At 49.4% G+C, this 15,749-nt stretch overlaps 1 protein-coding gene across 6 annotated transcripts in view; it reads right to left on the bottom strand.

Moving 5' to 3' along the window:
* The window catches only part of SMARCC1 (SWI/SNF related BAF chromatin remodeling complex subunit C1), an 873,495-nt gene that overhangs the window by 642,236 nt on the left and 215,510 nt on the right, over positions 1-15,749 (bottom strand). For all 6 annotated transcript variants that reach the window (XM_078662530.1, XM_078662531.1, XM_078662534.1 and 3 more), the window contains exon 13: positions 9,296-9,333. In XM_078662530.1, coding sequence (XP_078518656.1) covers positions 9,296-9,333 — 38 coding nt within the window. The remainder of the gene's footprint in view (positions 1-9,295; positions 9,334-15,749) is intronic.

Raw genomic sequence — 15,749 nt, 5'->3', positions numbered from 1 at the left:
GTGCCTCCGGTTTCAGGGAGGTAAGTCGCAACCAGGAATGGCGTCTCAGATTCACTCCGTGACAGTACCCGTGGGCTGCCAGGAGAGAGGTGTCCGCAGCTGAGCTAATGATCTGATTGGACACCATCATACCTTCATTTAAAACCTCTTGAAAATCTTTGCGTCTGTCCCTCGGGAGGAATTCGATGAACTGTTGGAGAGACTCCTATAACGAGCGATCATATCGGCCCAGAAGAACAGTCAAACTTGCTGCTTTCATGGAAGTGACTGCAAACCTTCCTCCCAGCCGAATCTATCCTGCGGCTTTCTTTGTCCGGCGGAACTGTGAACGACGGAGCTGTAGAGTGTTGTTTCTTGGCCGCTACCACGATGACCGAATCCGGTGTAGGATCCGCTCTAAGGAATGCAGGATCCGAATCTGGGGGTCTGTACTTCTTTTGAAGCCTCGATGGAGCAGACTTCTCAGAAGCAGGCGTTAGGAACAGTTCCATAGCCGGTTCCTCCAAACCAGGCACAAAAGGAAGCAACGGACGAGAGAGGTGTTTCCATTGTAGTGTCTCGAAGATGACCGAGGTGAACGGGGTAGGCACAGCCAGTGCGATCTCCAGTTTCGCTGCTCCCCTCAACAGCACATCCTGAAACGTGTCAATGTCATCCACTGAGGAAACCCTCGTAGGTGGAGAGTGCGACAATGTAGGGGAGTACCTCCTGCCACTGTTGTAAACGTATCTAGGACCCTATTTAAATATTCCCGATTCATGCCCTTATGTGGTTATAACAAAACATATCCTTATAAAGGCATAAGAATCATATCCATATTTAGTCCTAGCCAATGCAGTCCAAATACGGCAAGGCTACTCCCATAGACTCCTAGAAAGTACAACGCATTCTTTAAACAAACCAAGCCTCGAGCAGCCCGGGAATTCCCCCTGCTTTTGTTTTGACTTGAACAAGAACTCCTGGAGTCCAGAAAGAACTGTAAGTTCTTAGTGACATTTTATGTCCAACCTTACGTCAAACTCGGTACCTTCCAGATATAAATATACCAGCGTTGCCTTAAGCGAACACACGGTGGTTTGGAGCAGATCGGCTATCTACTTACCCGAAGCCCAGCTGTAACGAGAGCCGAAGGAAGCCGACCCTCCCATTGACGCACAGAGAGACGCTGTCTTTTCTCCTGCTGAGAAATCCAGCTCCAGTGTTTACAGTCACCCTTGCGGGTTGCTGGGAGATCGAGTCCTGAGAAAGAGATACAAGACCTCCTTCATTCTATAACCAAGGTACGGAGCTGATTATATCCTTAGAGAATTCTTGATTCAGATTCTTGGCAAAAACTAACTTAAACTGCAGCTCACTTACTCCTTCCCACGTACTAGGCTTAGGTTAGGTACACCGGGGTAGGCGTATCTTAGAAGCACCAGTTGAGTACGTTTAGTAAATGATTTTATGTATGTATATATTTTATCCATTTTAAGTATCATATGGCTCAGAAACCATATCAATGCTTTTACAGTATTATTTCATAGTACTACTTTTACTGTACGCACTTTACTTCATGATAAGTATTGCAATTGTGGCAATTCACTTCTCTTGCATGAGAGAGAAGACTGCTCAATAAATAACAACTTTTATTGAAAACGCCCGTCTCTCTATTTCTCTGCACTCCTGGTGAAACTAAGCATGCACGATTGACTGAGTGAAATAGCTGTCTATTGTTTTCACACGACTCTGGAGATATACTCCTTGTTCTGGAGGGAGCAAAGTTGTCATGTTTATGCGGTTGTCAGAAACTAATCCCTTCTTGTCTAATCAGGAAAGTTAACTTCTTCCTGTTCATTCGAGAAAGTTTCTAGTGACCTCTGAGCTAGCTGGCATTCATAATTAAGTCTAACATATTCAGTAGAGACCTAGTCGACCTCAGTCCTACGTCTAAACTATCGTTTATGTTATTCCAATGCGCAGAGCCTATTGGGAATATAGGAACTACACTACACCACTAGAGGAATCCGAGTCCCTTGTATACCTGGACCGCGACCTCTCTCTGCGGCGACAATGTCGTGATCTAGTAGAAGATCTGCGCCTGCTGCGAGCGTGGTGCCTCGTCCGGGAGCAATATCGTGGCTTTCTGGGTACAGCTGGGATCACCGGCACAGGCGGTTGATGATGAAGAGTTGGCGGAGCCGGAGTCAGAGGCTTCGGCGGAGGCAGTGGCGGAGGTGGAGGAGTGGACGTTCTAGGCCGCGAAGGCGATTGGCGAGGAAGCTCAGCCAATTCCGGAGACATAGATGGTGAGTAGTCCCTGGAGTATTCCGAATCCGATGCCCGAATCACTCTCCTCTTCTTGCGAGCAGGCCTCGAAGAGGGTGCTCTGGAGGTAAAATCCCCGACGAGCGCTGATGTTGCCGTGACCGAGGACTGTCCGATGTGGAAATGCTGACCATCGAGGGCGACCGTCTACTTGAGGATGACCTTCTCCTTGACGTCGACCTTCTCCTCGACGTCGACCTTCTCCTCGACGTCGACCTTCTCCTCGACATCGACCTTCTCCTCGACGTCCACCTTCTCCTCGACGTCCACCTTCTCCTCGACGTCCACCTTCTCCTCGACGTCCACCTTCTCCTCGACGTCCACCTTCTCCTCGACGTCCACCTTCTCCTCGACGTCCATCTCCTTCTCGACGTCCATCTCCTTCTCGACGTCCATCTCCTTCTCGACGTCCATCTCCTTCTCGACGTCCATCTCCTTCTCGACGTCCATCTCCTTCTCGACGTCCATCTCCTTCTCGACGTCCATCTCCTTCTCGACGTCCATCTCCTTCTCGACGTCCATCTCCTTCTCGACGTCCATCTCCTTCTCGACGTCCATCTCCTTCTCGACGTCCATCTCCTTCTCGACGTCCATCTCCTTCTCGACGTCCATCTCCTTCTCGACGTCCATCTCCTTCTCGACGTCCATCTCCTTCTCGACGTCCATCTCCTTCTCGACGTCCATCTCCTTCTCGACGTCCATCTCCTTCTCGACGTCCATCTCCTTCTCGACGTCCATCTCCTTCTCGACGTCCATCTCCTTCTCGACGCCGACCTGCGCGTCGACGTTGACGGCCAACGGTCGTGTCGCCTCGACAGCGAGCGCCGATCCCTTCGGGACTCAGATCGAAGACGATGATGTGTCGACGTCGTCTGCGAAGTCCTCGACGCCGACCTCGCCTGAGGTCTCAACGTCTTTACCCTCGACACCGAGCGTCTACGTCGCTTCAACCCAGAACCCTGGGTCGACGGGGAGCATATAGTCGTCATACTTGTCGACGTTGTAGCCATCGACCGGGACCGGTGCAGTTTCTGGGCCTTCTTGCGACTGGGGAGCACCCCAGTAGCCGATGCACAGGCAGAAGACGAAGAAAGAGTCCCTCCATGCCCAGAGGTCCCACCTGCATCCTGATGTCTTCTCTGCTCCAGGCCTTGAAGACTGATCTTCTCCCTGTCATGCAGGGTCATCCTGGAGAAAGATTTGCAAATAACACAGGAGTCAGGAATATGCGTAGATGGAAGACAGAGTATGCAAACTCTGTGAGAGTCTGACTTGGCCTTCTTCCTGCCACACTCAGAGCACTTGTTAAATAAAGCTGGCATTTTGACAAGAAATAGGTGGCTTAGCTGCCCAAAAAAGACAACAAATGGAAGATAAAGACCTCAGACGTCGAGTGAAACACTAAAACTTTACAAAAAGCTCCAAAAATTGAAGAAATACCAATAAAGATAGAGCTCAATGCTCCAGGGTCCTGCTAGCAGGAGCCGGAAAAAAAGAACTGAAATTAACTTGCCTTTGGCTGTGCATCATGGGATACCGAGGGTCTCTGGAGGGTTCCTTAAAGGCACGGTATCCATTTTCCAGACACATAATGGCAGCCTGTGGGGCTTGTCTGTCCAACCCTTCCTCTCTATCATGACAAAGGATTTTTGTGGAGGGGAGTTTCTCCATGTGTGAAACTTAGCAAAATGTGTAAATTTCAATATTATTTGGCCATCCTTTATTCACTTCAAGATGAAGTGCTGGCCAGTGTAGCCTTAATAATGTCAGGCTGCATTATTTGTCTTTGATTTTCTCTTAAGTGTCTATGCAGGTCTGCAGAAGAGGACAACTTAAGAGACTATTTCGATTGCTCCGGGGTCCACACACATGGGTGGGACTATTCACAGATTAGGACTATACACAGATCCCCTACTACAGAACTAGGGTCCCTGCTGGGTATTGCAGCGCCGACCCGACGAGGAGCAGGCCCATATGATGAAGCATGACACCTAGCTGGCTGGGAATGTGAGGGCCCTAGTTCCGACAGGAGGAATTCCCCTCACTTCATTGAGAGTTAACAAAGCAGAGCCCTGTTGGGCAAGGGGTAGAATGAATAAAAGAACAGTGGAAAGAAAAGTAGAAAGCGGGTTAATAGATCTTTCTGTACAGTACAATACAAATTTCTGGCAACGGAAGGTGTATACCATCTTAGTGGAGGGCACCTGGCCGCCAAAAAAAATGACATACTTCAGGAGGAAGTTCAAAAGCCATCAACTACCGCTGCTCAATCTCCACGCATGGAGGCACAGAGTTGGCAGGTTCGGGTAGAGAACCCTCCTCTGCTACTGCAACAGAAGATTCTCCCAAAGGGGTAGCCAGATCAGAGGATTGATGCTCCTCTTCAGAAGCTCTGGATACCAGACACTCCTCGCCCAGTCCAGAGCCACAATGATGACTTGGGCCTGGTCACTCCGGATCTTCTTCAGAACCCTGGGCAGGAGGGGTATGGGCGGAAAGGCGTACAGCATTTCTGAGATCCACTCATGATGAAAGGCATTGCCGAGCGATAGTCGCATTGGAAACTCCAGCACGCAGTATTGCTGACAATGCGCATTCTCTTCAGAGGCGTACAAATCGAATCCAAGGTTCTCCCCGATGCTGAAGGAGACTTTGTGCCACCTCCGACTAGAGATGCCATTCGTGATCCGCTAGACATCGTCAGCTGAGTTCGTCCGCTGTGGCGTTCAGAGAACCTGCCAGGTGTTGAACCACCAGGGTTATGCCCTGCTGTTCCAGCCATGTCCAGAGACGAAGGGCATCTCAACAAAGGGTCCTTGTTGCAGTACCATATGGCAGTTGTGTTGTCCGTGAACACCTGCACTAACTTCCCTTTGACAGATGGAAGAAATGCTTTTAATGCCAAACGAATCGCACGCAGCTCCAACAAATTGATGTGGAGCTCTGACTCTGCCGGAGACTAGTGTCCTCTGATCTTCACCTCTCCCTGATGGCCGACCCATCCCAGAAGTGACGCATCTGTAATGATTGTGAGATCTGGTTGGGGAAGGGAGAGGGGTCTGCAGTTGACCCAATCACGGTTCGTCAACCACCACTGCAGATCTTTCGCTGTTCCTTCTGAGATCTGAACCACATTGCTGAGATTTCCCCAATGCTGTGCCCAATGGAACTTCAAATCCCACTGCAGAGCCCAGATACGCCACCTGGCATGTTTTACCAGCAGGATGCAAGAGGCCATGAGGCCATGTGGTTCAACAGCCTCAGAGTCCGTCTCACCGAAATCCAGGATAGAGGCTGAAACATCAGAATCATAACTTGAATATCCTGGGCTTGCTACTCGGGAGTACAGGCCCGAAACTGCACTGTGTCCAGAGCAGCGCTGATGGAAGGGAGCGTCTGAGGAGTCAGGTGTAAATCTGGCACTTTTATAGAGAACCCCAGCGAATACAGGAGGTCCGCCGTAGTCTGAAGGTGGGAGACGACTGTCTGGGGTGAGGACGCCTTCAACAGCCAGTCGTCGAGGTAGGGGAAGACTGACACCCATAACCTGCGCAGTTGAGCTGCGACCACCATGACCACCGCCATCACCTTGGTGAACACCTGATGGGAGAGGTAAGTCCGAAGTGCACCAACGGCCTACCTTGAACCGCAGGTAACGCCTGTGGCCAGGCAGGATGGGGATATGAAAATACGCAACCTGCAGGTCCAATGCTATCATCCACTTTTCTTGCTCTAGGGCAGACAAGACCTGAGCCAGAGTGAGCATCTTGAATTTCTACTTCTTGAGGAAGAGATTGATGGTCCGAAGATCTAAAATGGGCCTCAACCCTTTGTTCTTCTTCGGAATCAGAACGTAGCGGGAATAACAGAACTGCCTACTTCTGAAACTGGGACCATTGCTATAGCTCCCTTGGAAAAGAGTGCTGCAACTTCCTCCTGGAACAATTTTAAATGATCCTCCGTCAGCCACTCCTGATGTGGCAGAATGGGAGAAGGAAAAGAAAGGAAAGGCAGAGAAGAGCCCTCCTGAATGATCTGCAAAACCCACTTGTCCTATGTTATGAACCTCCAGTGGGGAGATGATGATGGACTCTCCCGCCAACTGGAGTGGTATGGTCTTGCAGATTAAGACTAGGCGTGCTTGGAGCCTGCACCTGCAGAGGCAGGGTGGCTGACTACTTCTAGTTTCCATTCCTAGACCGGAATGAACCACATCCATGTCCCCGCACGGCTTAGGAAGCCTGCGCAGGACGGTGGCTGGGATAGGGACGATGCAGCTGGAAACCCCTGGTTCCATCAAAGGGCATGTCCAGCAAATTGGTATGGACATCACCCGAGAAGACAGACGTCCTTAGCCAGTCGTGGCGCCTCAGGTCACTGTCGTGGAAATCGATCTGCCAGGTAAATCAGTTGCATCAAGGCAACACCTTATGGTGAATTTTGCTGCATCTATCCCGTCCTTAAACCGCCTGAGAGAGCACAGCCTGGGCCTCCTCCGGGACTTGTGGCAGCACTTACGCAACTGTCTCCCAAAGGGAGTGGGAGAAATAGCCCAATAAGCCTGAGGGCTTGAAGGAAACGCGCCCTGTTATATGGAGGCCTGCACCACCAAACTTTCTGGGGTAGGGTGTTGCCTAAGGAATGCTGGGTCGCCCAGAGCTGGGCGATGTCGGCATGCAAATGTCTTATACAGAGGAGCCCCTGTGCTAGGCTTGGACCACATGCCTAGACGGAAATCAGTTAGTGCCTTATTAAAGAGCAAAAGGGGTTCTGAGGTGAAAGCCTGGGCTGAGGCACTTCAATAAGGACATTAGTCCTGACCTACAAGGAGGGCAACTCCAATTCAAGGACCTTGGCTGCCCTCTTCACCACCATGGCAGAAGATGCCCCCAACTCCGTAACCAAAGTTGGCGGAGAAAGCATGCCAGTATCTGGAGAAGTATCCATTCAACTAGCTTACCCAAGTTCTCCACACCAGTCCAACTGCTCTGCAAAGTCATTGCTGGGGTTGCAAAGGGTCCATAGACCCCCCTCCCATTACTTTCCCGAGCCTAACACATCCTCAAAATGTTCCGGCCACAAAATAGAACCGCTGGCTTCAATCAGCACCAAGCGACCTTGTTCCAACTCCATGCCATCGGTGATAAAGATGTGGCTTGTACCTCCGTGGGCACCGGCAACACCGGAGGCACCGACTTCGGGTCCGAAGCCAGGGGAGGTCGCTGTAGTACAGCCGGTGTCGATTCAGCTCCGTGATCGGATCTAATCTGATGTGGCTCCTTCCGACCACGCCATCCAGAGGGCTCACCAGAACGCCTTTCCCACTCAAAAACATAGCAATATGGCCTTGTAGAATTCTTTGATGTGAGCGGGGTCGCTCCGGCTCCCAGAAAGGGTGGGAGGCACGAAGTCGACCCTGGCTTCGGAGCTGCAGAACCATGCCTAAAGCGTCAGTGCTCCTTACCTCTTTTGTCAACGGACAGTATTCAAGGTGAAGATGAAGTCGATTTGGTACCGAAGACCTCGAGTGGGACGAAGAGGACTTTGGGCTCCAGGAACTGGCCCGCAACCTCCTCTTCCTCGATTGGGACAACGACCTCCGCGGAGTCTCGCTGGTCGGTGTCGACTGCCAGGCCGCAAGGAGCTTCAAATCCCGCTCCTGCAAGATCTTTGGAGCCATAGCACGACAGTCCAGGCACGACTTTGGATTGTGGTCACGCTCAAGACACCAAGGCAGATGAGGTGAGGGGGTCGCTAACAGACATCGTGCGGCGACAGGCCCCGTACGGCTTGAACCCTGTCTTCTTCGAACACATCCTCGTGCACAATGGAAAAAAAATTCAAATGTGACAAAAAGTTGAGAAAAGGAGTGTCAAAATGAGACCGAGGGGTAGCTCTTCCCAGATCGGCGCTTAACTGGTGCAGAAATAAAGAACCGACGTCCGCGCACCTGGGTGACGCCTATATAGGTACCGCAACATCATAACCGCCGCCACCATGCGGAGCCAGTTGGAGCCGCCCGATGGAGCGTGCAAAAGTGGTGTTACTCAGCAAAAGTTTCCAGATCCAGCTTGTCGCCTGGGAAAAATGTTAAGTTAAGGACTCTGCAGCTAGAAGCCTCTATCAGATTTACATATACTATATGCAGTGTACATGGGCATGGCACACAGGGTGTGTGCCATGTCTTGTTTTCAAAATGGTTTGCACCATTTCATACAGATTGCAATGGCGGTCTGCATGCGGTTTGCTTCTGGGTCCTTTAGGGTGGCATAATAAATGCTGCAGCCCTTAGAGACCCTCTTCAGTACCCATACCCTAGATACCTACCAGGTGTACCATTTCCTAAGGACTTACAGGGGTTCTTAAGTCCTTGCCAACTGGGTTACACTTAGAAATGTACCATGTTTTAAGGGAAAGTGTACTAGAACTGGGGTGTGGTAAGCAGGGTCCCAGTCCACAATCAGAGTAGAAACCCATCATCCAGTAGTGCAAATGGGGGTACAAAGTAGGGGGATATCTGCAACAAAATTCCCGTTTCCCACACTGAGGCCATTAGGAAGTGACTTCTAGTTCTCCATCTAGCAAGAGGGTACATTTTACCATTTAATTTGTCTATTCTTTGAACTCAGACTACTTTGCAACTGAACTTTTTTCCTCAATCAGATTTTAAATGATAATCCAATTTTAAACAAGATTTTTTTTTGTTTGTTTAATGAACAATAACTAAATCATCTGGAACATAGCACATAGGAGCTACTTCCTGGCAAAGTCTGGGCAAGAAATGTTATCAAGGACATTTGAGCATCAGAAGGCAACTCGCAGCAGGAACCGAAGCACTTACAAAAAAGGAATAACTTGCTTAGCTAGTTATCACCCCAACTGACCTGAAGCGAACCATAATTGAGATACAGACATATCCAAAAGAAAGTCTATAAACATATTTAAAAAAGACTCATTATCCGAAAGCCAGGCAATACCCTTTCCTTACCTTTCCACTTGCAGGCACAGTCTCTTCTTCCTGCTCATCTGCAAAAAGGGAACAATTATTATCTCACATTCTAATTCTCGTTTCTGGACATCAAATTGATGATGCACTGCCACAAAGATGTTGCATCATGTGAATCACATACTGTGAGAAGTTGGCCTGGTTTATGATGTTCACTATTCTAGTGAGCACCTTGTACCAGTCCAAACAACCCTTATGGTGGGTGGTTGTAAGTCAACCTTCTAGACAAGCTATCCTAGGGGTAGCATGGACCTAAGCAGTCTTAGGCTTAACTCAAGAGGGCATGTGAAGCTAGCTGTTTTACCATATGCAATCCTTTTAATACCAAATAAAAGGACACCACACAAGTTATATATTATAAAATATATGTATTTATTACTAGAATAATCCCCTGTACTCTTTATGAAGACAGAAGCACAAGCGTTAACACCTTCAATGCTACAGCAATTCTCTCTTGGTGCTGAACTTCCTTAAATCCCTTTGTTCATGACGAGCTCAGCTCGTCATGAGCACACGAGCAGTGTACTGCATGACGCGCTGAGCTCGTCATGAGCATGAAAGGGGTTAAACAAATAACTTCATATAACATACAAAAGTTGCACAATTATGGATAGGCCCGGTGGCCACTAAAACCATATACTAAAATAGTGGTATAAGAACGACGCCACAAACAATGGTAAGGCCTAGGGCCTTGAGAATCGCTGGGACTACACTGGACTAAGTGAAGTTAGGACTGGGGCGGCCCACAGAATGCGAGTGCAGTGTCTAAAGCACACGCGTGCACCAATGCAAAGTCAATGGCGCGTAAAAGTTACAAAGTTGCAGATTTAGGAGTCTTCCGACTAGACTAGAACTTAGTCACTTAAAACTAGGACACTAGAGGTGTAAACCACTACAGGAGCACCGGAGTACTCGCGTTACCTCAACCCACAGGAAGCGGGTGCATAGGTGTCAAAGTGGGTTTCTTCGTGGAGTTCTACGGAGTCTGGAGGTAAAGATGCTGCAGGCAGCCAGGAGATTAGAGTCCGGTTCGATCCAAGGGTGGATCGAAGATGTAGAGTACCTGAAAGCAGAGAGGACAGAGTCTGGGTCACTAGCCAGTGACCAGGATGGAACCAGGAAGGAACCAGGCGATGTCGGGCGTAATGAGGTGGTTGTCGTGAAGCTTGTCTCCGCTGCCACGTGGACCCGGGGGCATCGACGATGACCAGGAGTCGGACACAGACTGTCCCAAGTAGGCTCTCGCTGTCGGCGGTGTCGGCTTCCGGATTGGAGTCAACAGGCCTTGGCAAATGCAACCCACGCAGGAATCTAAGATGGCTTCTGGATCAGATCAGCAAGTTCTGATGGGCTGCTCCTTTTCAGGGGAGCAAGGGCCAGTCTGGAGCAACCAGACGAGCGGTGTAAATTCGAAGGATCGTCGTCACAGGGGCCACTAGCCAACGGACAAGAGACCGGACAGACGCGTCCAGCAGGAAAATGCAAAAGGGCCCCACGCAGCACTCGGTGAGAGTGGAGAGGTGACCACAAGGGAGATTATTCAGTCTTCTACGTCGAGGAGGATGTCGAAGGGTCCAGAGTTATGTATCAAAGTTTCAGTCAGGATTATCTAAAGTCTATGGACACAGCTCCTACCTTTATTCCAAATCAAGGGGCTGGATTACCTGCTAGGTCCCTCCTATGGGTGGGACCCAGGAAGGGGGTGGTTACACCCCTTTCCCTTTGTCCAGTTTCGCGCCAGAGCTGGGGCTGGAGGGCCCCAGCACCGGTTTGAACTTGGCTATGCATGGGACACCTTGTGTGCCCCAGGCAGTGTCTAGTTTCACTCGCCCTCCCTGCCTCAATCCACTATCTCCTGTCTGGGGTGGTGTAACACCTCCCGGTGACAGGAAACCTTTTGTCCAGGCCTCCCCTGCCGGAGTTTCGGTCAGCAGCAGGAGGCCAGACTCGTGTCTGTGGCAGCAGCATCCATGTTGTGATGCTGAGGCTCTGGTTAGTTTTAACCGCCTTTAAGTAAAGTAACATGTCTTCTCCCTCTAGAAGGGTGGAATGCTACCCATGTCGCCAGAACTGGTGAGAGGGTAGTATTCCAAAGTGTATGACACCTTACACGACATGTTTTGATAAAGCCAAACCAAAGTTAGCTATAACCACGAGGATTATAATGCACTTAAGAGTATATGGTATGGCAATACCCTGGAACAGCTATAAGGACATGGTTCCGAAAGCTGCAGACAGGCTCAGCTCATGCTAGAGCACCATCTCACATAAAACCACGCACTCTGCCTCCAGGATTGTTAAAGCCTGCCATAGGAGTGACTTATAGGTGTATATGTGTCCAGATATAGGTTTAAACAGTATATTATCTCTGTGCACTCGGTTACTACTGTTGTTCAACTGTTTGCGATTGGCGCTATTCTTGTTACACTGTGTCCCGCAGTGCCCTCAAAACATCCACGATATTGTGATTTTATAATCACTAAAGAATGCGCTCATTTAACATGAAACACAGAGTTTCTACTCTTAATTCAAGTTATTTCATAGATCACAAGTAGTCTGTGTAGGAGAGTAGGGTCTGCAATCCTATGATCACCCAGATTTTTGCTTTTTGCTTCACTGGTTTACGACTTTCCCTGGCTGTGGGCCTGCTAATCAGACCCACAGCCTAGCTGTTCTCTCTATTGCAAATTGTACCCAGGTACTGAATTGGCACTGGGCCCTCTCTTGTGTCCCTGTAACCAGGGCAGAGGTGTACCGAGAAATCTCCCAGGGGCTGCAGCATGTATTATGCCACCCCTGGGCTGACTAACTAAAACAGACACAACTGGCTGCTTGACAGCTGGGGCTTTGCTTTAGATATAGTATTCCTATATCTAACCCTAAAATGGACACATATATTCCTATCAGTCACTCCTATGGCAGGCCTTATCAATCCTGAAGGCAGAGTGCTTGGAATAATGTGAAATGGTGCTCTGGCATGAGCTGAGCCCGTTTGCAGCTTGCGGAACCAAGTCCTAATAGCTGTTCCATGATAACGCTATACCATATACTCTTAAGTGCATTATGTACCTCGCGGTCAAATGCTAACTTTGGTATAACATTATCAAAACATGTCGAGTAAGGTGTCATACGAATTGGAATACTAACCCCTCGCCAATTCTGGCGACGGGGTTAGCATTCCACCCTTCTAGAGGGACACGACATGTATGTAACTGTGAATCCCGGTTAAAGTTAACTCAAGCCTCAGCATCACAAAATGGATGCTGCCACCACAGACACAAGTCTGCCCTCCTGCTGCAGGTAGTCCTTCCAGCAACGGAGGCCTGGACAAAGGGTTTCCTGTCAGGGGCGGTGCTAGCACCATCCCAGACAGGATTTTGTGTATCCCAGGTAGGCAGGGCTTTAGAGGAAGGTGACTGCAAGTGGCACCCCGGTGCTCACTATGCATAGGCCGGCTTGAACCAGTTCCAGGGGCACTCCAGCCCCTGATCTGGGGAAAAGCCCGGCAAAGGAGAGGGGTGTAACCACCCCCCTCCTAGTCCCACCCATAGGGCAGGACTTAGTCGCGTGCCAGCCCCCTTTCTCAGGATAAAGGCAGGAGCAGGCCCCCTTCCAAATTAGATCATCTTTGAATCCTGAACCGACTTTCCACGAAAGGAACTCAAGACTCTTCTCAAGATTTCTCCCTTGTGACTAAGGAGTAGTCACCCTGCAGCAGCAGGCACCAACCAAGCATCGCGGTCTGCTGTAAGTCTCTCCTCCGGATCAAGACTGCCCAGCTCGACGAGAACCGGCTTCCCTGGCACCTCTGACCTCTACCTGCATCATCAGCCCAGCTGAGACCCGTGGGTGTGACGAGACCTCGAGGGACCGGCCATCTTCACGACTGCACGACGCTTGCCCAGCACGACCACCGAGTGACCCTCGTCTAAGTGCTTTGGGGTCCGAGAAGCCCCAACCCTGAGCAGCTCCAGCACCGAAGTACAGCCCCCTTGCATCCACGAGATCTGCGTGGGGCCCTTCTGCTCTTTGCTGCTCACCGCGTTGTCCAGGTCCCTTGCCCGTTGGCTAGTGGCCCTTCTGACGACGAACTACGACGACAACACCGCTGGTCTGGTTGCTCCAGACTGGCCCTTGCTCCCCTCCAACAGAGGAGCACCCCGGACCCTCCTGGTCCACTCCAGACGCCATTTTGAGTCCACCGCGTGGGCTTGCATTTGCCAAGAGTTGTTGCCCCAATCCTGGGTCCAGCGACGTCGACAGCAGATACCTCCGTGGGACAGCTCGCACTTCGTCCAGTGCCACTCTGGTGCCCACCTAATCACTGGCTAGTGATTCAGAACTTGGTCCCCTCTGCTTACAGGTCTCCTTCTTCATCGATCCAGGCTTGGATCACCACGAACTTCTTCACTGGTCGCCTGCCAGCAACTTCTTCTTTCAGGCTCCATAGACTGCAACGAGGATTCCCGACGTCTTTTTAGACCTATGCAGCCGCAGCCCCTGGGCTAGGTAACCTAAGCATTTCGGTGCTCCAGTATAGCTTAACTATCTAAGTGTCAGGATCCTTTGTCGTTTCAGCTCTACCTAGTCGGGTTCGCCCGAGAACACTAACTTTGCTTTTACTAGCCTCCATAGACTTTTTCCCGCCTTACGCGTGAGAGTTCCCACTCTGCACACGACGTCCCTAGGCCTCCTGCTTGTAATCTAAAGGTTCAGTAGTCCAGTCCTAGCGATCCCAAAGCCTTTGAGAATAGTTACTTACCTGCTAGTAATTCGCATTCCACTTTTGTAGTATATGGTTTTTCGTGCCCCTCGGGCATTTGTGTAAATTGTGCGACTTTAAGTATTTCTTTAAGAGTTTTGTTGTGTGCTTAGCTCCCTGTCTCATAAAGAGCCAGGGTAGTCTTGTTATAAATAAATATACTTTTATTTTCATAACAACTTGTGTGGTGTCCTTTCACTTGGTGTTCAAGGGGTAAATGTGATGGTAAAACAGCTGGCTTAACACGCCCTCTAGAGTTTAGCCTAAAGACTGCACGTGTCCATGCTACTAGGATAGCTGGTCTATCAGGTTGACTTACAACCAAACATCAATAAGGGTTGTTTGGACTGATACAAAGTGCTCACTAGAATAGTGAACATTATATATCAGGCCAACTTCCCACAGTCTGGTAATCCATTTGATTGTCTTCTTTAGTTTCCAAAAGGCAATCTTGCATACATTTTTCTTTTACTTCAATATTGTTATCTGGTAATACTGTGGTTCAACATTCCCAATGCATTTAGGGTCTTGCAAAGTGACCCTTCGTCAGGGGTCTGGAGTAAGAAATAACACACAGGACCTTAGCATACCATAATCTGACATTACCCATGTTCACAACAAAACAAGAATCTGAAGCTGGTCTGCGCAATTGAAACGGAGTAAATAATATGTTCCGCTCGCGTAGGTGAAACAATATCAACAATGGTACTAATAAAAGGTGTTTAAAGGTGAAGAGGTTTTCTAAAATAAATCAATCAAAAGTCCATTAACACGTGAAGTGTACGATAATGAGTAAAAATATGTGATTACATTGAGGTGTAAACTAACGCTGCTAAGTAGCTGGATACGTTCTCATAATCATGTGTACGATATGTTCCATCACCCGACAAAGCCCGTGACTGTGCTGACTTCGTAAGTCTACTAGTTCAATCAGACTCACTCCGTGGATTAAAGAAAGTTCAACAATGCTCACTCGGAGCTTAAAAAAGACAGAGACGGATCACTCTGTTAACGAACAGACAGTTATACATGCTAATTGAATCGGGCCAGAGTAAGTACTTACTTCGTGAAAACCATAGTTATCGGCGTGTGGGGTCCCATCAGGGGTTCGGATGCAAACACCGCTAGCGTTAGCTAGTGGGCGTGTCAAACACGAATGAATCCCGTAGTCATGTGATGTGAGTAAAACGGCTTCAACATGGCAGACGAAGCCCGCGATGTTCGAAACCATACTAATAAAATGCGTGACCGAGTTTAAATTGAAAAGAAAAAGTGAAAAAATGAACCATGTCCTTATAGCCGTTCCAGGGTATTGCCATACCATGTACTCTTAAGTGCATTATAATCCTCGCGGTTATTGCTTACTTTGGTTTGGCTTTATCAAAACATGTCGTGTAAGGTGTCATACACTTTGGAGTGCTACCCCCTCGCCAGTTCTGGCGAGGGGGTAGCATTCCACCCTTCTAGAGGGAGAAACATGTTACTTTACTTAAACGCTGTTAAAACTAACCAGAGCCTCAGCATCACAAAATGGATGCTGCTGCCACAGACACGAGTCTGGCCTCCTGCTGCTGACCGAAACTCCGGCAGGGGAGGCCTAGACAAAAGGTTTCCTGTCACAGGGAGGTGTTTCACCACCCCAGACAGGAGATAGTGGATTGAGACAGGGAGGGA

Source organism: Lissotriton helveticus, chromosome 10 (genome assembly GCF_964261635.1).
Source record: "Lissotriton helveticus chromosome 10, aLisHel1.1, whole genome shotgun sequence".
In the NCBI taxonomy this organism is placed as follows: domain Eukaryota; kingdom Metazoa; phylum Chordata; class Amphibia; order Caudata; family Salamandridae; genus Lissotriton; species Lissotriton helveticus.
The sequence above is the reverse complement of the archived record's forward strand: the minus strand, read 5'-3'. Positions and strand labels throughout refer to the sequence as shown.